The sequence below is a fragment of the Rhipicephalus microplus genome, unplaced genomic scaffold (assembly GCF_043290135.1).
Source record: "Rhipicephalus microplus isolate Deutch F79 unplaced genomic scaffold, USDA_Rmic scaffold_14, whole genome shotgun sequence".
In the NCBI taxonomy this organism is placed as follows: domain Eukaryota; kingdom Metazoa; phylum Arthropoda; class Arachnida; order Ixodida; family Ixodidae; genus Rhipicephalus; species Rhipicephalus microplus.
Window position 1 is genome coordinate 11,283,813 of NW_027464587.1, and position 20,605 is coordinate 11,304,417.

Genomic DNA, 20,605 nt, shown 5'->3' on the forward strand with positions numbered 1-20,605 from the left:
GAAGAGGCAGCAGCAAGGAGACATTCACTCTGTAAGGTGGCCCTACTCGCCGCACACAGCAGCTTACCAAGTGATGGGCGCCCACAGTACCGGACGGTGGCACGACGTCCTGGCACTGAGCCGCAAGACAAAACAGCAACGATGCCCAGCTCCCTGAGCCCAAAGAGATGAAAGAAGCTGTTCACAGAAAATCGGACTACCCACGAGGCTTGCGTACTCACTCGCTTCTGGCTTGGCCTACAATCCATGGGCTCTAAGCTTTGCTCACCCCAGGACGCAGACCACATGGCTTGTGTACCAACTCAACAATGTTCTTTAAAACCAACCACACATACACACAAAAAAAAAAACCGTTTCTAGCAGAAAAAAAACTCAACGTGCCGACAAGTTCAAACACATCACGACAACCAATCTCCTCACTATGAACAAAGCACACTGCCGACGCTAGCAATGGAAGTCCCGCTAGGCCTACTCTACCCCAGCTAAATAAAATGGCTGCTCCGAGCCACGAAAACTGATTTCCGATGCTCCGAGAGCTCCATGTTGGGCTGGCAGTGTTGCAAAACGACAACACGGACACAGAACACGTGTTCTCGGAACACGGACAAAATAGATGCGGTCAAAACTAACCAAACGACACACATTTATTTAACTGCTTTTAGATCGACGATATTGTCAGGCGAATTCATATGCATCAATTGTGATGTCCACGTGTTACAACCTTACACAGTATTCCACAAAACTCAAAAACATAACAAACACAAGAACACACACAAGGCGGCTTCATCAACGCTTGACTCACCACAAGGGCCCACGGCAGAAGACCTGCGGTTCATTGCAGACCCACCGCTAGAGACAATCGGTCACACCAACCGACACCCGTCAAAGGGGACCGCTTCTCTCTCATCTGCCGCCACCCAGGCTTGCCGCCAGGTGTCACCGTCAGCGCTACCGTTCTAACCATGATGATGATGGTTGTGATTATAAGAGCTTGCGAGCACAACACCTATTGCTCGACGGCTGTTATGTGTGAAACATGTTATGTGCGAAACACGTGCACCACGAGGTGCAAACTACTTTACAGGGGGTGTTAGCACCCCCACAATCTAAACTAGGGAGTGTTCCTAAGATGATTGGCTCCATGAAATTGCAATGAATCGAAATATTTCCAGCTCTTCACAAGGAGCCCCAAAATAATTTTTCATGTCCTTGAATGTAAGTGCAACTTGTAAGTGCAACTTACAAGTTGCACTTACAAGTTGTTATTCTGTTATTGAAACAGAACGGAATTTGGGAAAGAGGCTCTTGCTCGAGTCTTGGCACATTCAGCATACGCCTGCCAACGTGAACCGCTCGCTGGGAACAATGCCTTCGGTGTACGTTCACGGTCTCCGAAACGTGGTGGAAAGGGAAAGCCGGAGCCGTGGTGAGAGAACACGACGCGACGACACTTCCATGACCAAGACAGTCACCCCCTGAGGAAGGGACCGAGTCGGTCTCGAAACGTCGGGCTCTAATTGAACTGTGGCTGGAGCAATTTCAATTTTCTAAACTTTTCTACCCAGCCAGACAGATTGCTGTCAAAATGTTTACGTTTAAGTGCAACTTGTAAGTGCAACTTGCTTCTACTCCAGGATGGGAAGTTAGCTGCTCCAGATTGCCCCAGAATGGAAACTTTTGCTGCTCCAAAGTGCTCCGAAATAAAACATTTTGCTGCTCCAAAAATTTCTTCTCCTAATTAGGAGACCTCGGTAACATCACTGGGTTTTGAAAAAATAGGGTGGTGTGGGAATGCAGAAGTACTGCATGAAAAGAAGTTTTCACACTTGTCAGACTTCTCAAGAAAGAGTTATTGCTTAAGGCATTCCTGTTCAAATAGATTAAAAAAAGCAGCATTGACTTGACTTTATAGCTATCATCACCTGTATGGGCCTCAATAGCTCTACTATAAATTCATAATCTGTTCTGACAGAGCAAGTTGTGACAGGTAAGAACACTCATAATTCTGAGCATATGTAGGGTCAAGGAGAATACCAGGGTGCAGCAAAGTCACTACAATGTTAAATGAAACGCTGTTTTGTAGTTGAACTGAAAGGCGGGCGAGTTGGAACTTATGTATAATTGGGCAGCGCACAAAAGGGAACATACAAGAGCAGAAAACAGGACAAGCGCTGGTCTAACAAATGAAAACTTATTTGAAGGAAAGCATATATATATATGTATACAAAAAAAAACATGCACCATGCAAGAATACATCCGATTGATGAAACGAATTTCTTGCTCGGATAATGCAACAGATGGCTGGCTAACGCAATTGCCAAGACACTTCACCATGTGGTACGCCTCCGCAATCTCACGTGTCCATTGATTATGATGGTGATCGATGATTGAAATCTGCCCAAAAAAAGGAGTGCAACTGTACTCACGGCAATGACTAATGAGGTGAGAGGATACCTCTCTTTAAGGAATTGTCATGCTCCCACAGCCTGATATTTACGCATCTGCCAGTCTGTCCGATGCAGACACTGTCGCACGGGTAAGGAATTTCATAAACTGTACCGTTCGAACACGCAGTGTACTTAATGTGCTTGATTGAGCTAGCGTTATCAACTGCCTTTGTATTTTCTTTTACGCATCTTTGAATTTTGCCACATAGACTACCCAATTTATTATGTGTATTCATATATGTGGATGATCACCTGATTTTTTCGGATAGAGTTAGTAGCATTCATAGTTAGGTGAACATTCTCAAAGCATTTAGAGAAAGGGGGCATGGTCTATAGTTCACGTGCGAAGTTTCCAATGAAAAAGACGAGCTTCAGTTCTTTGACCCAACTTTGCGAATTCAGGATGCGCATGTCTGTTGTTTATATGCTCCCAGATCGGCAAAGCCCCTCCTAAACTTCAAATCTGCTCATTCAAAACCGGTTATAAATGGTGCAGTCAACTCATGTCTTCATTCAGCTGTTGCAAACTCTTGTTTCCATGCCATGGAAGAGCGTTTTCGTAATCAGTTTGATTGGCCTAAGACAGCAGGTTTTCTCACTTCTTTTTTGGTTTCAGCTTCTGAGTGTTTACTAAAAGAGTAAAAAGTAATGCACAGTCTGCCAACCAGCCAGTAACCTCTCAATGTGAGTGAAAGCATTTATCTGTCATTCCCTATGTCCATTCCATTTCACATAGACTGAAGAAAGTCGAGGGGGGGGGGGGCAGTATGGGGTTGATATTGTTTTTTCAAGTGGAAATAAATTGGGTAGCATATGTGGCAAGTTTCAAAGACACCTAAAAGGTAATACTAGGGCAGTTGATAACACTTGCTCAATCAAGCACATTGAGAAGTACACTGCGTGTTCGACCGGTGTAGTTCATAAAATTTTTTACACGTGTGGCAGTGTCTGCATTGAGCAGACCAGCAAATAATGAATATCAGGCTGCGGGACTATGAAGTTTAAGTTGATTGTTGAAATAGTAGTCCAGAAACCTTGTAGTGTTACTTTTGTGCCAGTGAAGGGCCTATTTTTAAATAAAGTCGCGTTTCAGTGCTTCGCATAGGGTTAGCACACTTCAAATTACCCACCTCAAGAAACGGACCGACTGCACTAACTCGCGTCTCTGTGGTCATGCACAACGTTGCCCTGCTTTACTGCGCTAGTAGCAGCAGACTGAAAGCAGCGGGAACCACAGTAGTAACAATGGCCATCGAATAATTTTCCGTCATTGCCTTCGAGATTGCAGACGCTTTTGTTTCAACTGCGCCACGCTAGGTGGCACCACCTGTCCCGTGTAACCAAGCAAAAATGGAATTTTTGAACCACTCGCGCCATTCCCCATAGTAACGTTCGGAGGTTCTTTTTTCCATGAATAAAACTGAAATGAACAAGCAGCATTTTATTGCATCTCTTGATGCACGGAAGGTTCTTTATTTAGTGCAGTTAGATTGATTACTAGTGATTATATGTAGACGGTCCATCTGATGTCATCGAGATTATTTTGAGAATTTCCTACTGGGGCGCTTGTGTTCTTGCGTATATACCTTAATTTCTCAGTAAGTAGGGCACTGCTGTTGATAATATTGTCATTTTAGATGTCATACATTGAGCTTTCACTCTGATGAAAATTGTCATTTGACTTTAGTGTCCCTTTAAAGGGTGAGGTATCGTCTCGCCTCGTTAGTCATTGCTGTGAGTGTGGTTGCACTCCTTTTTTTGAGCAGACTTCAATCATCGATTGCCATCATAATCAATGGACACATGAGATTGTGGAGGCCTACCACATGGCGAAGTGTGTTGGCAATTGCATTAGCCTGCCATCTGCTGCATTATCCGAGAAAAAAATGTGTTTCATCGATCACATGTAATCTTGCGTGGCGCATGTTTTTATGTATACATTTATATATATGCCTTTTTTCAAATAAATTTTCACTTGGTAGGCCAGTGCTAATCTAGTTTTCATCAGTGTGCGGCCCAATTATGAACGTTGTTTTGCCTGCAAGCTTCTTTGTGGTGTCTTACGATAGGGGTGGCCATGTCTACAAGTTTATGGCATCTTGCAGGGAAGAGAACAAGGTGAGCCACTACATCGTAAACCGGGTGACCCAGATGGAGCAGACCCGGTTCCGCATTGGTGACCAGATGTTCCCCGACATACCGTCCCTGCTCAACTTCTACAAGCTGCACTACCTGGATACCACACCACTCGTCAGGCCGGTAAGTTTTATGGAGGTGGAGTGGTCATTGGAGGGTTGCAAAACAGCTTTTATTATTGCTCTGAAATGAAGCCGCTGCGTTTCTTCATCGGGTGCTGCTCAACAAGTTCTTCTGACATCGACTTATGCACATCTTTTCTCGCGGCACTTTGGGCTGTTTTTTGTTTAACCTTTGCTTCAGCTTTGCTTCTCTTAGTTGTAGACCAAAACAGATGAAAGGTGGGGAAAGGTTCCTTTTACTCATTTATTCTTGATACCTCAAAAGTCCCACATGGGAAATTACATGAGGGGTGGGCCAACAGAAAAAAACTGGTGGGTCAGATTATATTTCATGACTTGAAAGATGATCTTGAACGGCAGCCTTAAATTGAGGAATGTCAGTGATGAGGGCTATACGTGAAGGGAGGGCATTCCATTACAGAGATATACATGTTCACACATGAAATGCCAGAAAATGACAAGTTACGCTTTTTGGATTTAAGAGTGTTTTTTAGCTCACAGCACATCTGTTGGTGTTATGAACCATGTGCACAGAACCCTTTACTTCCTTCCGCTCACAGCAAGTTAGTTAAGCGAGGCATAGCACGAACCTGTCTTGAGAATGCCTTAAATAGGTCGAGCACCCACAATATCTCTGCGAGCTTTAAAGCTCAAGTTTCCCGGCTTAAGGCTTCGGGTTTCCCCGAGGTGTTTATCGCTTTTGTTGCTGAGACTATCCTGCGTACTAATAAGGCAGAGCAGAGGCAGCGACAGAATCCGAGCAACACGGATACAGAGCGTGAAAGGATAGCTGTGATTCCATACTAACACCAGATATCACACAGGCTCAAGAAAATCAGAAAACGAGTTGGAGTTCGTGTCCTGTTCTCGGCACCCTTCAAATTAATCAGCCTCACCAAATCGACAAACCCCTTGAAGACGCAGTCATCAATGGAATGCGGAGTTCAACATAGAAACAGGTATGCGGCAGGCTCCCGGAAAGTTGTCTATAGGACCCCCCTTTCGTGCGGTGCTTGTCATGTCGGAACTACCGGAAGGTGTCTGAACGATCGGCTGAGAGAACACGCTGACAATGTTAGAAAGGGGAAAGATGGTTTTCTTGCTCAGCACTGCACTGAGTGCAACTGTGTGCCCCTTTTCAAGGACACAGCAACGCTGTACAAGCACAAAGATGAGCGCAACCGAGTCATTGTCGAGGCCGCGAAGATGGCTCGCGAACAGGTGTCTTGCATTAGCAAGCCCTCCGTGTCTCTGTCCGAGAAAGAACTAAAGTTCCTCGAAGGTTTAGGTGCGCGCAAGTAGTTATATTATCTTTACCTTTTTCTGTGCTTTTGTTTTTTGTTTTGGTTTTCTCTTACTCATGTTTCGCTCTTTGTGCCATATGGTTTTTGTCACATGGTTACTGTCTCCTCTATATATTTTCGTGCTCTGCGCAATAAACTCAGCCGGAAGTTAGCGCTCGTGTCCTTCGTGTCCTTCTTGTCTCTGTGTCATTGTTTTGTTCTCGCGTTATAACTTTCGGCATGCTATGTATAGAGGTTGGTTGTACTCTGTGCATTTCTCTATCGCCTGATTGATAGTACTAATATGGTCTATTGTTAAGTAGCCTGTATGAGATCCTGCTTGGTCCTTTAATTGATTGAACCCTAATGTTGCCCTAATTATATTTGCTAATATTTTTGTGAATAGTTTGTAAAGAATGGACAGTAAGCTGATCGGCCTGTAATTTTTCAAGTTCGTGATGTCTTCTTTCTCGTGGATTAAGGCAATGTTGCCGTTCTTTGAAGATTCTGGTAGCCTTCCTGTCACGAGACACTTCAGATATAAGGTGTCCAGATTTTCTAACACAATTTATGTGCCATCTTTTAGAAAGTCCGTTAATACCTTATCCTCACCAGCGGCTCTGCCTCTGCATTCCTTCTATGGCGTTCTTCCCCTATTGTTACTGGTGGGATGTCTGGTTTCTCTGGGTACAAATATCTGTAAAATATCTGTCGAACTTCTCCACCACCTCAACTATTCTGTATATATTGGTTATGACATTGCCTTCCTTGTCCCATAATGCATACATTCGTTTTTTGTCTATGCACAGGTTTGCCTTGGCAGCTTTTAATCTTGTTGCGATTTTTATAGCTTGCTCAATTCTTTTCATGTTATACCTTCTATTGGCTACCTTACGCCTATTGATCAACTTTGAAAGCTCCGCCAGCTCTATTTTTTTTATTTTTTTTATTTACAGATACTGCAATCACCATTTGGTGATTTTAGCAGGGTGGTACATGAAGTTAGTCATGAACAAATGGCAAGTACAATGACATAATATATACAGGTTATACAATGTGTATAGGGCAAATACAAACTTCAACTGGCAATAACATACAATAAAAAATAGGAGACTACAATTATACAAGCATGTACAGTGGTATGTAATGCTATTCAACAATTCAACTGGTTAGTGCACTTTCTAATTCCGAGGAAAACAATGCCAATGAGGGTGCTGAAACAATTGCATTAGTTAGTTTGTTCCACTCGACTATGGTGCGAGGAAAAAATGAATACTTAAAGCAATTATTGCGTGTGGGAAAGGGGGTTATGGTGAGGTCATGTCTCTGTCTGGTAGAGTAGCCAGAAGAAAAAGAAAAAATATCGGCTATGTCTACTTGATATTGGCTGTTAATTAGTTGGTACAGAAACTTAAGCCTTGAGTTACGGTATCTTAATGATAAAGGTGAAAGTTGAGCTCTGCTTAATAGGTCAGTAACAGAAGTCCTCGAAAAATTATTGTAGACAAAACGAACTGCTCTTTTTCGCACTTTTTCTAATTTGTTAATGTTAGTCTTAGTAAAAGGATCCCATATAATAGCGGCGTAATCTATTATTGGTAAAACAATTGATTTGTACGCTAAAAGGCGGACAGAAGGAGTGGATAGTTTGAGAGCACGACATAGAAAAAACAGTTTGTAAGTTGCATTGGCCGTTACATGTGTAATGTGTTTGTTCCAGCAGAGATAATTCGATATGTAAAGCCCCAAGTACTTATAATTAGTGACTTCAGTCAAAAAGGTGTTGTTAGCATTGTATCTGAAATGCAAAGGTTTTTTCATGTGTGTAATTCGCATAAAAACAGTTTTATCAAAGTTAATGACCATCTGCCATTCCTCGCACCAGGAGGCTACTTTTTGAAATGCCTGATTTAACAGAAGTTGGTCGGATGTGCTATGAACCTCAGAGTACAAAACACAGTCATCTGCGTAAAGTTTCACTTTAACAGGAATTTGTTCTACAATATCATTAATGAACAAAAGAAACAGTAGAGGCCCTAGAACTGAGCCCTGGGGAACGCCAGAACCAACCATTACATATTTTGAGTTGCAATCGCGAAAAGAAACAAGTTGTTGTCGTTTAGTTAGGTAGAAAGAGAGCCAGCCCATTAACTTTTTGTTTTTAAGTATTTTCTCTAATTTAAAAAGTAATTTTTTGTGGGAAACCTTATCGAAGGCTTTGGCGAAGTCCATAAAAATAGCATCTAATTGTTTGCCGTGGTTAATACTTTTCGCAAAGTCATGTACGGTTTCAACTAGCTGAGTGCAGGTTGAAAAACCTTTTCTAAATCCGTGCTGATGTCTAGTTAAGAAATTGTGTTTGTTGAGAAACTCTACGATATGATTGTGTATTATATGTTCTAATATTTTGCAACATGTGGAAGTTAATGAAATTGGTCTATAGTTACCGACCTGGTTTTTGTTTCCCTTTTTGTGTAATGGTTTAATTCGGGCAGTTATCCAATCATGCGGTAGTTCACCATCGAGTAATGATTTACAGAACAGCACGTACAAATACTTTGATGTCCATTCTGCATACCTTTTTAAAAAGTCATTGGGTATGCAATCAGGGCCAGGTGATTTTTTCGTGTCTAGTTTCAGTAACATGTTTAAGATACCCCTTTCCGAGATAACAACATCAGACATGGGAGGTAAGGAGACATCAAAAGTTGGCAAGGTACCATTGTCTTCAGTGTAAACAGATCTGAAGTGTTCATTAAAAAGGTTCGCGATTGATTCATGATCACTTATCTCTCTGCCATTGTCATCAAATATTTCGCATTCATTTGACTTAGGAGAAATTGTTCTCCAAAACTTCTCTGGCGATGAAGTAATGAAGCTAGGTAAGGACTCACCAAAGTAATGCTTTTTATCTGAAATAACCTTAAGTTTAATTTGAGATGTCAATTCTGCAATTCTTTCTTGACAACTGAAATCAGCACAATAAGTTTTACTTTTCTTTTTTAATCGCTTTACCTTCCTTCTCAATTTCAATGTCTCCCTAGTTATCCACGGGTTCTTGGTTCTGGGCTTTTTACACGTGGTTGGGACATAACGCTCAATACTTTTGCTTACAATGCCCGTAAACTTAATCCAAAGATCATTTACACTATCATCACTATCGGCAAAATCATCAAAATGAAAAGAAAGGATATCGAGTATCGACTCATCATCGGCTTTACGAAAGTTATAAAAAGTAGTCACCTTGGGTTTTTCACTGACAGAAAGATTTGACACGGTTAGCACTACAGCAAGGGGATCGGAAATACCGGGGACAATGTCACAAACGCAATCATGTGTTATATTTTCAGAAACAAAGACAAGGTCTAGAATTGATTTCGAGCTGCCTTGAATCCTTGTGTAACTTTCAACTACCTGTGATAAATCATGTTGAAAGGCAATGTCTATCATGGTATCTGCGGAAGCATCGCAGTGACTAATGTGTGTCATTGTTGGCCAATCAACACCTGGCAGATTAAAGTCACCTGCCAAGATTATTCGGTCACCCGGCTTTACATAATTTTCCATATATTTTTTTAGCTCATCGATAATATTGACTGAAGAACCAGGGGATCTGTATAAAGCACCCAATACATATCTAGTGTTACCATGATTGACCTTACAAAAGATACATTCGGCATTAGGCACATCTGGCATTTTAATTAATTTTAACCCCTTTTTAAACAGAATACATACACCTCCTCCTTTCGAGCTGCGATCCTTTCTATATGCACTGAAACCCGGTGGAAACACTTCGCTGTCATAGATCGAATCTGTTAACCATGTTTCAGTTAGGAAGGCTATGTCAGGATTCTGTGAGAGCAGAACCCCTTCTAACTCAACAGCCTTGTTTACAACACTTCGGCAATTAATATTCAGAATTTTAAGCGAGGTGTCATGTGGGATGCTTTGTCAGTTTCTAATTTTGTTCTTAATGCGGTAACGGGATTTTTTAATGTCGTCCCACCCATACGTTACCCCATCAAGAATTAGTTTGTCGTACGAGAGCTTGACTTTCGCGCCTTTGGCCCTTTCGGTAGTTGATGTTTGCCATAATTGCCTCCTGATATCTCTAACTCGCCTAGAAAAGTCTTCAGATATGGATAGGTCACTGTTCTTTAATTTATAGGCTGCCTTCAGGATAGACACCTTTTCGCGATGATCCAGGAAATTTATTATAACCGGTCGTACTTTGTTCTCAGCCTTTTGACCTAGTCTGTGGATTCTCTCAATACCATTGACTGATACGCCAAGTTTGAGTTGGAAAACTTCGTCACTTACGGCCTTTGTGAGTGTTTCCGTAGTCTCGGTGCGTATCTCAGTTAGACCGTATATTATCAGGTTATTCCTGCGTCCTCTGTTTTCAAGCTCATCTATTTTTGCTTCAAGTGTTGTAAGCTGCTTTGACAATTTCACATTATTTGCCTCAAGTTCTTTTACTGTTCCTGACAATGCGTTCATTGTCGACAGCTGTTTTTCTATACCATCAACTCGGTCTGCCAGAGCAGACATTTTTCGCTCAATGTCTGCCTGGGATACCGTGATGGCATCAATCGAAGACTGCATTTTACCCTGGCCGGCTAACAAATCACGCAGCATTTCTTTTTCTGTAGGGCCAGGATTTGATTCTATATCGCCGCAATCTAGTAGATCTTTCGTTAAAACACTCACGCAACCAAAAAAACATTTCAGGCACAGTGGGCAAGGCAGTAACAGCAAAAAGCGGTCATCGCTACGATAACACCCGTCAGGGTGATAAACACCAACCTGAAGTATAAAGTGGAACGGGTTTCTGAGCATGTTGTTGCCGCTGCTGCTGCAAGGCCCACTGTCGAAGCATAGTCCAGGCACTGCTTTTATAGGGACGCTCTCAGTCACGTGGAATGATGTCACCGACGTCGGCCGATATGTTAGTGCAGTGACGAAGGGATCAGCATAAGCGTCGACGCGAGGGAACATTCCACGTGCGGCGATGTACGGCTGAAGACTGCGCAGCACCATCACGCTAGACGATCCCCCTCCAACGCAGCACCAGCTGGTATCGATGCAGCCCAGTAGGATGGTTGCCACCTGAAGTATAAAGTGGAACGGGTTTCTGAGCATGTTGTTGCCGCTGCTGCTGCAAGGCCCACGTAAGCCTCAATTGTGTGACAATTGAGGCTTACGTGGTTTGACGTCTCTTAATTAGATTTTTCATCTCCTGGGACAGTTTTCAAGTGTCCTGCCTAGTGGTTGTACCTCCACCTCCCATTCCACACTTCTTAATGAGAGTAGTTTGATTATCGTTCATTGTGTCAGATAACTTCGGTCACGTCGTTTAAAGCCGCGAATCTATTCTGAAGCGAAAATTTGCAGGGTGGGTACAGGTCCTTAAAAACTTTGAAAACCCTTGAATTTGAAAAAATGCATTTTTAAGGCCCTTGAAAGTAATAGAACTTTTTCCTGTCCTTAAAAATCCTTGAACTTCCTGAGCATTCCAAATCGACATTGCGGCCTCCTTTATGTGGCAGATAGACATACTCGCCAAGTGTCCTGGATTTCGACCAGTTCTTACGTTTGTATGGTTGTTAGGAAAATCCTTCAGAAATTGAAATTCATGTGTCATCTGGCCACATTGACAAAAATGCAGCCTAATCTAGGTTTTTCGCTAATCCATCGCACCTTATTGTGAACGAAATAAATGAATGGCCATTGTAAGCAAATGTTCATTGGGTCGAAATTCGGATGTTCCGAGCTCTTTTCCTCTTCATGGTGGATCGTACAAACTTTAGCGCCGAAATGTGGAACGAGGGCCAAGAACAGCGTGCTCGAACCTTCGAAAGCCAGCGCACGCACTGTGAGAACTGCGGTTGTCATTTGCCACAACCGCTGGGGACGAAACCGCGGTCGCTTTTGACACGATGTGGAGACGACGTAACTGATAGAACTCCGAAAGTGCACGTGTGTTCAACATTCGACCAGTTAAAGTGACAATGCTTTCGACAAATGCTGCGGGCAAAATCGAGGCAGACGCAGACGCAAAAAAAATCACAGCATATCTACCGAGTGAATGATGATTGGGACGAAGCGTTCGTCAGCTCTTCCGTGAATCCGTTCGTTCGTTTGTTCTTGCTTCCATCCGTCTGCGCGAAAATCCGTGCGTCTATCCATGTATCTGTTTGTCCATGTGTTCATCCAAGAGTCCGTCCATCCATCTGTCTGTCTGTTCGTGCGTCCATTTGTCCGTCCATCTGCTAGTCTGTCTGTCCGTCCGTCCGTGCGTCCATCTAGGGAACACTCCAAGTACCACCATCTCCCATCTCGCATCCCCTGTGGCACATACCCGCTCTAGCAGTGCGTCCATCTAGTTAGCACTCCAAGTACCGCCATCTCCCATCTCGCATCCCCTGTGGCACATAAGAGCGGGTATGTATGGGTTCATTACAAGCTGAGAAAACCAGTATTTTTAAGCGGCGCGAAACCAGGATGAGAGGAGGTGAACTTGAAAACTTTGCTGCTTGCTCCCATGTAGCCTTCACAAGCCAAATATGTTTTCTATCCTCTCCAGCTTGCGAGCAATGGTAATGTGTGCCTGACGTCCACAAGCAAGCCAGACCCCCGAGGACACGAGCAGCGTCGTTTTGTCAAGCAGTGTTATTTTGGGGTCTACTGCCTGTTTCTGCTAATGGATGCCTCGGTGCGTGCCCATTTGGAAATGCTGGCAGAGATGTAATTGAATAAATGAGCATATTGAGTGCTTGAACACACAGGATCAATAATTTCGTTTCTAGGGCTGGCATCTGCTCAATGCGCTAACCGCAGGGACTGAATGCAGGAACATTAGCCCCGCATCATGCTGCAATTGACCAGGGAAAACTGAAAAAGATGTGCACATTTCCCTTTTCCTGTCGCATTATTTATCTTGACCTTTGTTAATCTATTCAAGCAAAAAATTTACATGAACTACATATGTAGTGCAAAATAATTTTTGCTCTGTCACGTGCTATTATTGTAGGTGACGTCAGAGCACATTCGTTTATGTAGAGGGCCGATGTCACTGCGCTATGTAGGGCAATTCCTACATCTATGTCATGCCCTCATTTTGTCGGCTTGCGCCCACGAAAAAAATGGCAAGTGATTCGCCTTGAAATTTGACCCATTTTTGTGGTGCGAAGTGTTACAAATTTTGACAGATGTGATCGTGATCGTCCTATGTATGCCTTGTGCTCGTCAACTCAAAATTGTCAATTCTAGTAAGGGGCCCTTTAAGACTGTATATCATTTTTTTTTTTGGGGGGGGGGGGGGGAAGGGTTCGGAGCAGTAATTTAAACTGGTAAACAAAAAAAATTTTGACCATGTCCCTCAAGGGAACCCTGATGGAATACGAAGCAGCAGTGTTGTGCATGGGTGGCGTCGCGGGTTGAAAGGCACTAACACCGATGCTGTGGTGAGCGCTGGAAGATTCGTTTGAAGCAATGGCTGGCATTGGTCTTGTAGGGGACATGTACAAACATGTTTCAACGCACACGTTAGGCGCATCAGGTTTATTACATGTGAACTGATGAGTTGGAGGTGTAGTGAGCTGTGGTTGCAGCACGTGTTGCAGGCGAATGGACAAGGCGGCAGCTGCGGGCGCGGCGGCGAGCGTGTGGCAGGCGAGTACGGGAGTGACGTCGGCATGCACTGCATGGGGAGTGTGACGTCAACGCGCAGGAGCGGTGGGCCCAACTTGGCATCATCCCAACCCCTGTGGCGTGTTCGTATGGAGGGACAGCGGTACACAGACTAGTCAAAGGAATGCTTCCCATCTGATATAGTAATAATCAGTGGTTATGAATCTGGTGTCAGGTCTACCTACTAATACTCACAATTATGGCTAGCCAGTTGTATAATAGTTCGTAACTTTTTATAAAGGTGGCTTCACTGCAATGGAGGGGTGCCAGCAGGAGTAGAACTGTGCCACTTACGCCAATCTGCGCCAGACCAGCGCTGGTGCACCAAAGTCATTTTTCACCGTCATATTGTGCTGCAATGCCAGAATTTAGTGGCAAAGTGTGAAAGCCATCAAGCAATGTGCTCGAAAATATGGCTGGAACATCATTTTTTAACTTTTATCGAAATGGTTATAGTTTTGATTTTGTAAATGTTGTGATTACCGTATTTACTCGATTCTACTGCGCCCTCGATTGTAACGCGCACCGATTTCCACCGCGAAAAAAAAAAAAAAAAAGTAAGACATCGATTGCAACGCGCATTTTTCTCGCTGGCCCGCACGATCACACCACTCGAAAAAAACAACTCCTTTCGGGAGCGTCTTCCATTTAAATATGAGGTATGGGCGAAGCTTGTGCCCATCTGACGTGTAACAGAGCATTGCCATCACTGTAGTTTTACCGTGGACCGATGTCGGCACGCGAACTTGCTTCGCCCCCTTCTTCTTGATGGTTGTGGTGCCAGGCATGTCGTAGTAAAGAGGCGTCTGATCGGCATTCTCGATTTCCTCAAGCAGGTAGCCGTTGTTGCGCTGCAAGTTTGAGACGAACCTCTGAAAACTGTGAAGCTTTTCATCGTACTCCACCGCGAAACTTTTCGCATATGCATGTTTTCCTTCGGAGGGAAAAGCCTTTCCTGTTCATAAAGTTAGTTAGCCAGCACCTGCTCGCTTTAAACTGGCTCCGCAGTAGACCTTTTTCTAAGACTGATTGCATAGCCCGCACTTGGAGCATTTCTGTCGTCACGGGCAACTGTGCCGCTCGCTGCTCAAGCACATACTCGCCAAGCAGCTCTTTATTTGCGGAAACCGACCTTGCTGTGGTCCACTGAAGCCTTTGCGTGAAGCTTTGCTGTCGACAATCCTCTGCTTTTGTTTCCGCCGGTCCCGCACGCACGTTTCGGGAACTCCGAATGACCGCGATGCGGCCTGATTTCCATCCGTTTCTGCACACGCAATGACTTTTCTTTTAAAAGCGGCATCGTGGTGCACTCGAGTTTTTGGAGTTGGCCCTTCCACGCCGTCGATGCTAATGCATTACTAGATGACAAACTCCTCAGCACACGTACGAAGTGCCGCACATGGGAAACACAGGCGGAAATGGCCGACGCGCCATGCCGACACACGTAGGGGGCGGCCATTTTGGATTTGCCGATGGCAATAGATTGATCGTAATTTTTTTGTTCGTACTCGATTCTAACGCGCATGCGACTTATGAACTCGCTTAACCGGAAAAAAGGTGCGCGTTAGATTCGAGTAATTACGGTATTCGAGCAGCAGCCGTGAATTTTTTAATCTAAGGACCCGGTTGTGATCGCTATGTGTGCACGATCACGGCAGGCATCAGCACGAAAGGCTCATCAACCCTTCTAAGTGCTGCGCTCTGAATGCGAAGAAACTGGGCGAAGAGCCTTGCCTGGCTGTTTTATTTTTTTACCAGCATTTTGTAGCTACGGGGTATTGGATCTCAAAGAGCAGGCTGCTAGCCTCACAATCTGCTTCTCTCGCATTCATTGCTTTGCCCTTCCGGTGAAACTGTTGTTTTATAACTTGATGGCAGTGTTTGGGAAATGAAAAAAAGGGATGTCAGTAACGGTGCTCAAAAGAAGCGGGGGTAGTGTCCGGTTCCCGAAACAGCCTGGCGAAGACGGATGCACATGACAGCTAATCGAGCGCATACATGTATTCTCGTTCATTTGGCCGCTGTGCTTCACGCTTATTGACTCGGTACTTTAGGCTCGTGCGTCCAGGTGTAAAAAAAAAGAAGGGAGTGGCTGTACATTACTAAAAAGTCATAGTTGCACCACAAGGGAGAAGCAATGAATGTCATAGCAGCAAATTTTAATTTTATACGAAGTGAGGCTAGCAGATAACTTTTGGAATCCGATGTTTCATAACTCTACAGTATGATGGTGTATCAGAGAATATGACCTTTTCAAGGGCAGCATGTAGAAGTGTATGCAAGCTGCTCACTTATGGCTGCCGAGCTCAGCTAGCGTGCATGCCAGCAACCACAACCATGCCCTTGGAAAGTTGTTGCTTGAAGGACGCCACCCCCCTCACCCCCCCGCCCTGTTTTTTTGTTTTTTTTTCGTTCGAGATGGGCAGGGTGTCAACTCTCCATTTCGACTACAGGCCTCCTGGGCGGAAGTAAGCTGTCGCACACACCCTTTGAGCGATGGAGATAGACTAAGTCAGCCACGTTCGTCACCTGTGCTCGCACACTTTTAAGACCTGACCACACATACCTATCCCCATCCGCACGTCGCTTTTTGCCGCGGCGCTGTGACCTCCCCTTACGAAGAGAGAGAGTGCGCAACTTCGCGTAGTTGTGGGCCCTCTCTCTCCCAAAGGGAGAGGGTGCGACATTGCGTCGAAAAGCAACGCACCAATGTGCGGCGATGAGTATGTGTGACAAGGCCTTTACCCGCATATAGAATATACGATACTCAGGACTATGTTATCAATTTGCAATTCATCAAAAGAGTGGCTACTTAGGCTAGTTGGTATGGTATTTTTGAAAGAAATATACTTTCTTAGTGCGCAGGGAACGTTTTCAGAAGGAAGATAGAGCCGAGAAATAGGACAGAGCGCACACTTGATGATGCGCGAATCAGTGGGCAGCCACTTGAAAAGTCACTGTGCAAATTGTGGGTGCACACCGAAGTTTGATGAATGCCAAGTAATGGCAAGGTATAAGGACAAGAGGGCACATGAAATATATGAAGCTTTTTTTGATTTGCAAAGCAAGAACTGAGTGTGTAAGTGGCCTGTCCGTCAATCTCTTGGATAATGAATATGAGTACCTTCTCAGTTAGGTTGTCATTTCAAGGTTGGATTAAGGTGGTCTGGCGCATGCGCCATCATTTGTCCTTTCATTTGTGTATGATCTCCTCGCCCTCTTGAATGTATATATATTCTCGCCATCTGTGCAATAAAATTGGTTGTAAGTGTGCGCTCTGTCCTATCTCTCTGCTCTATCTTCCTTCTGAAAACATTTCCTGCGCACTAAGAAAGTATATTTCTTTCAAAAATTACAATTCATACGGGGCATGACAACAACGACAAAAACACATTTAGTGTGCCCATATAATTTCCATCGCAATAGTAAAGCTATTGCACAGTTTAGAAAAGTGTTTGAAAATGTAGGCTTACACGGCAGGAGTGAAGGAAAGAGACGCCTGAATGACAATCGATGCCAGCAGGGTAAGCGAGCCTTCGCCTCACGTGCCACTGCTGAGCGCCGTCTTTATTTTCTTCCGTTTGCGGGTGCGCGCTCCTCGCTTTGCGCACCGCCCAAACGAGGGCGCTACAGGGCCCCCCGTGTAGACTGGAAGTTAAAATGTTACATGCTTTTGGCAGTCCAAAGAGAGGCCAGACGTAGATAAAAGGCTTTTTATGGTGGTCTCCAGGTACGCCGGTTTAAGTCGGTCCAAGCTGACTCTCTCTTCGCGGCCATTATGAAGAACAGTAGCAGTTTTCTGAGTGTGGTTAAGGACGTCGAATGGTCCGTCGTAGACTGGTATTAAAGGAAGTTTGAACGCGTCGTGGCGCACGAAAACATGTGTTGCTGTGGCCAGATCCAGATGGACAAATATTGTCTTGTTGGAAGATCAGGGTGGAGTAGGCCGGAGATTTTGCACGCAGTCCAGGAGGCGGTGTAGAAATTCTTGCGGTCGGGCTGGTAGCTGCGTTGATATGAAGAAATCTCTGGGGAGTCTCAGAGAACTTTCATACACCAGCTCTGCGGCTGAGCACTGTAGGTCTGCCTGGATGACAGCCCGTAAACCTAGAAGTACCACTGGCAAGGCATTAACCCAGGTGGTCCTATTGAGGCAAGTGGTGAGGGCGGTCTTTAGTTGCCGGTCAAGACATTCCACTGTGCCGTTGGCCCAAGGATGATACACAGGGGTACGGCAATGTCTGGCTCCGAGGATGCGATTAAGGCAAGTAAACAGCATGGACCCGAATCGACGTCCACGGTCTGTTGTCATGGCGCCAGGACATCGAAAACGAAATACCCACGTAGAAATGAAAGCACGGGCCACTGTCTCGGTGTTTATGTCTTTAATGGGAACAGCCTCTGGCCAGCGTGTGAAACGGTCGACCATAGTCAGTATGTAACGGTATCTCTGAGACATTGGTAGAGGGCCCACAATGCCTACATGTACATGGTCGAAACGGCGACTGGGTGGAAAGAAAGTTTGTGGAGGTGTGTTGTTGTGACGGGACACCTTTGTCATTTGGCAGGGGAGGCACGTTCGCGTCCAAGCACGCACATCACTGTTGATACCCGGCCACACATAGCGCTGGGTGAGAAGACGCTGAATAGCCTGAATGCCGGGGTGGTATGTGTCGTGTAAGGAGTGAAAAATGGTGTGACGTAATGAAGCAGGAACGAAAGGTCGGGGAAGTTCAGCTGAGACATTGTACTACAATGGCTCAGTTGATAGTGGATGCGGCACCAGGCGTAGTCGGAGTGAACGACGGCTCTTCCGAAAAACCGTGAGCTCTTCATCATTCTGCTGTGCGGAGGAAAATAAGGTGCAGTCGACGGTTGGAGATGGAGAGTTAACCGCGGCTTTACGAGAAAGGGCATTCGCGGCGATGTTGTCGACGCCTTTCACGTTGCGGATATCAGTCGTGAATTATGAGATATAAGCGGTATGGGCGGAGTTCACGGGGCACGTACTTGGATGAGTTTGTGCGAAAAACATACGTCAGTGGCACTGATCTGTCACCACGTAAAACAAGCATCCTTCTAGAAAATGGCGGAAGTGCTGCATAGCAGAGTAGATGGCTAGTAGCTCTCGGCCGAAGACACTGAAGCGGGTCTCAGCAGCATGTAACTTCTGAGATTAAAAGGATAAGGGTCTCCACTTGGAGTTAATGCACTGTCGCAAGAGAGCTCCAACGGCCACACTGGATGCGTATACGATCATTCGAGTAAAAGCGTTGTTGCGCCGATGAATAAGCACAGTGTTTGTGTCCGCTTGCTTGGTGGCAGAAAAGACAGCCTGTGCTTCTGGCAATTAAGGAATGGCAGAGGAATGGCCGGCGGGTGAACAAAAGAGGTCAGTGAGTAGTCGAAGCAGATCTGCGCAGTGTTGTATGAAACACCTGAAGAAATTGACAAGGCCCAGGAATATGTGTGTTGTAGACTGAGGATACTCCTGGATTGCTTTGACGTTGGACCGCAGTGGGCGTGTACCCTTTGCTGATATGTGATGCAACAGAATCGAAAGTTAGGCTAGTTGGATATGCATGGTATAACTGTCAGTTCAAGTGCATGAATAAACAGAAAAGAAGAGAGGACAACCACTTGGCCCACAAACTCGAGCTCAGATGCGTCGAAAATAAACTTCGAAGAATTCACAACGAGACCGTACTGCTGTACGCGTTGAAACAGAGCACGGAGATGCTGCTCATGTTCTTGAGGCATCCGGCTGGCGATGAGGACATCATCAAGGTACTCAAACACAGTAAGGAGGCCTCGTGTGACCTCTGAAATGAACCGCTAAAAGGTCTGAGCTGAATTGTGCAGTCCAAAAGGCATCCGCACGTATTCAAACAAACCAAAAGGTGTAGTGATTGTGGTCTTCGGTATGTCAGCGGGCTCGACGGGAATCTGGTGGGACGCCTTAACAAGGTCCACTTTGCTGAAAATGGTGCAGCCGTCCAGGCGTGATGTTAAATCCTGGATGTGAGGTAGGGGATAGCTGTCGTGGACAGTCTTGACGTTCAACGCTCGATAGTCACCACAAGGACACCAGTCACCGAGATCACGCTTTGGCACCAAATGCAGCAGAGAAGCCCACGCGCTTGACGACGGGCGTATAATGCCAAGCTGCAACATGTGGTCAAACTCCCATTTGGCAATCGCTAGGCAGTTCAAAAGAGGCGGCGTGGTCGAGCGGCTACTGGTGGACCATGGGTGACGATGTGGTGTGGGACCGTATGTCTAGGCGGCTGAGTTGGATTGCATGGTATCGTTAGGTTAACTCCGGGTAACTCACCAAGATTTTTTCAAACAATGAGGAAGGTATCAGCATGTGAATGGTCATAGGAGCAATGTCAGACAACACTCCAGAGATAGAGAGATGAGTCTGACCATCCACGAGGCGGCGACGGCGCACGCTGACGTCCAATTCGAAGTATAAGAGGAAGTCCGAACCGATGACTGGTTGAACCATGTCTGCGATGACGAAAACCCACCGGAAAATGTGGTGGAGGCCAAAGTCAAGAGTGAGAGATCGGAGTCCATACGTCTCTATCATAGATGCGTTGGCAGCACAAAGCGACTGCTCGGGTGGCTTCAAACAATCAGCCTTAGTTGGGGGCACAACGCTTATTTCCGCGCCCGTATCTATAAAGAACCTGGTGCCGGATAGCTGGTCTGTTACCATGAAGAAGCGGCTGGGACGTGAAGGGAGATCACACACCGCCGTCAGTGATCCCGGCGAGCGTTTCCCGGCCACGAACAGGGATGTGTGCACCTCGGTCGCTTCATGAACCTGATCGGCGAGCTTCGCCAGTCGGTCAAGGTTGACCTTGCCGGCCGCCGTGAGAACGAGGCGGATTGGCTGAGAAAGACTGGCTGGAGGAAG

At 45.3% G+C, this 20,605-nt stretch overlaps 1 protein-coding gene across 3 annotated transcripts in view; it reads left to right on the plus strand.

Moving 5' to 3' along the window:
- The window catches only part of Crk (Crk proto-oncogene, adaptor protein), a 229,105-nt gene that overhangs the window by 73,946 nt on the left and 134,554 nt on the right, over positions 1-20,605 (plus strand). For all 3 annotated transcript variants that reach the window (XM_075882870.1, XM_075882869.1, XM_037432281.2), the window contains exon 3: positions 4,553-4,706. In XM_075882870.1, the coding sequence (XP_075738985.1) occupies positions 4,553-4,706 (154 nt within the window). The remainder of the gene's footprint in view (positions 1-4,552; positions 4,707-20,605) is intronic.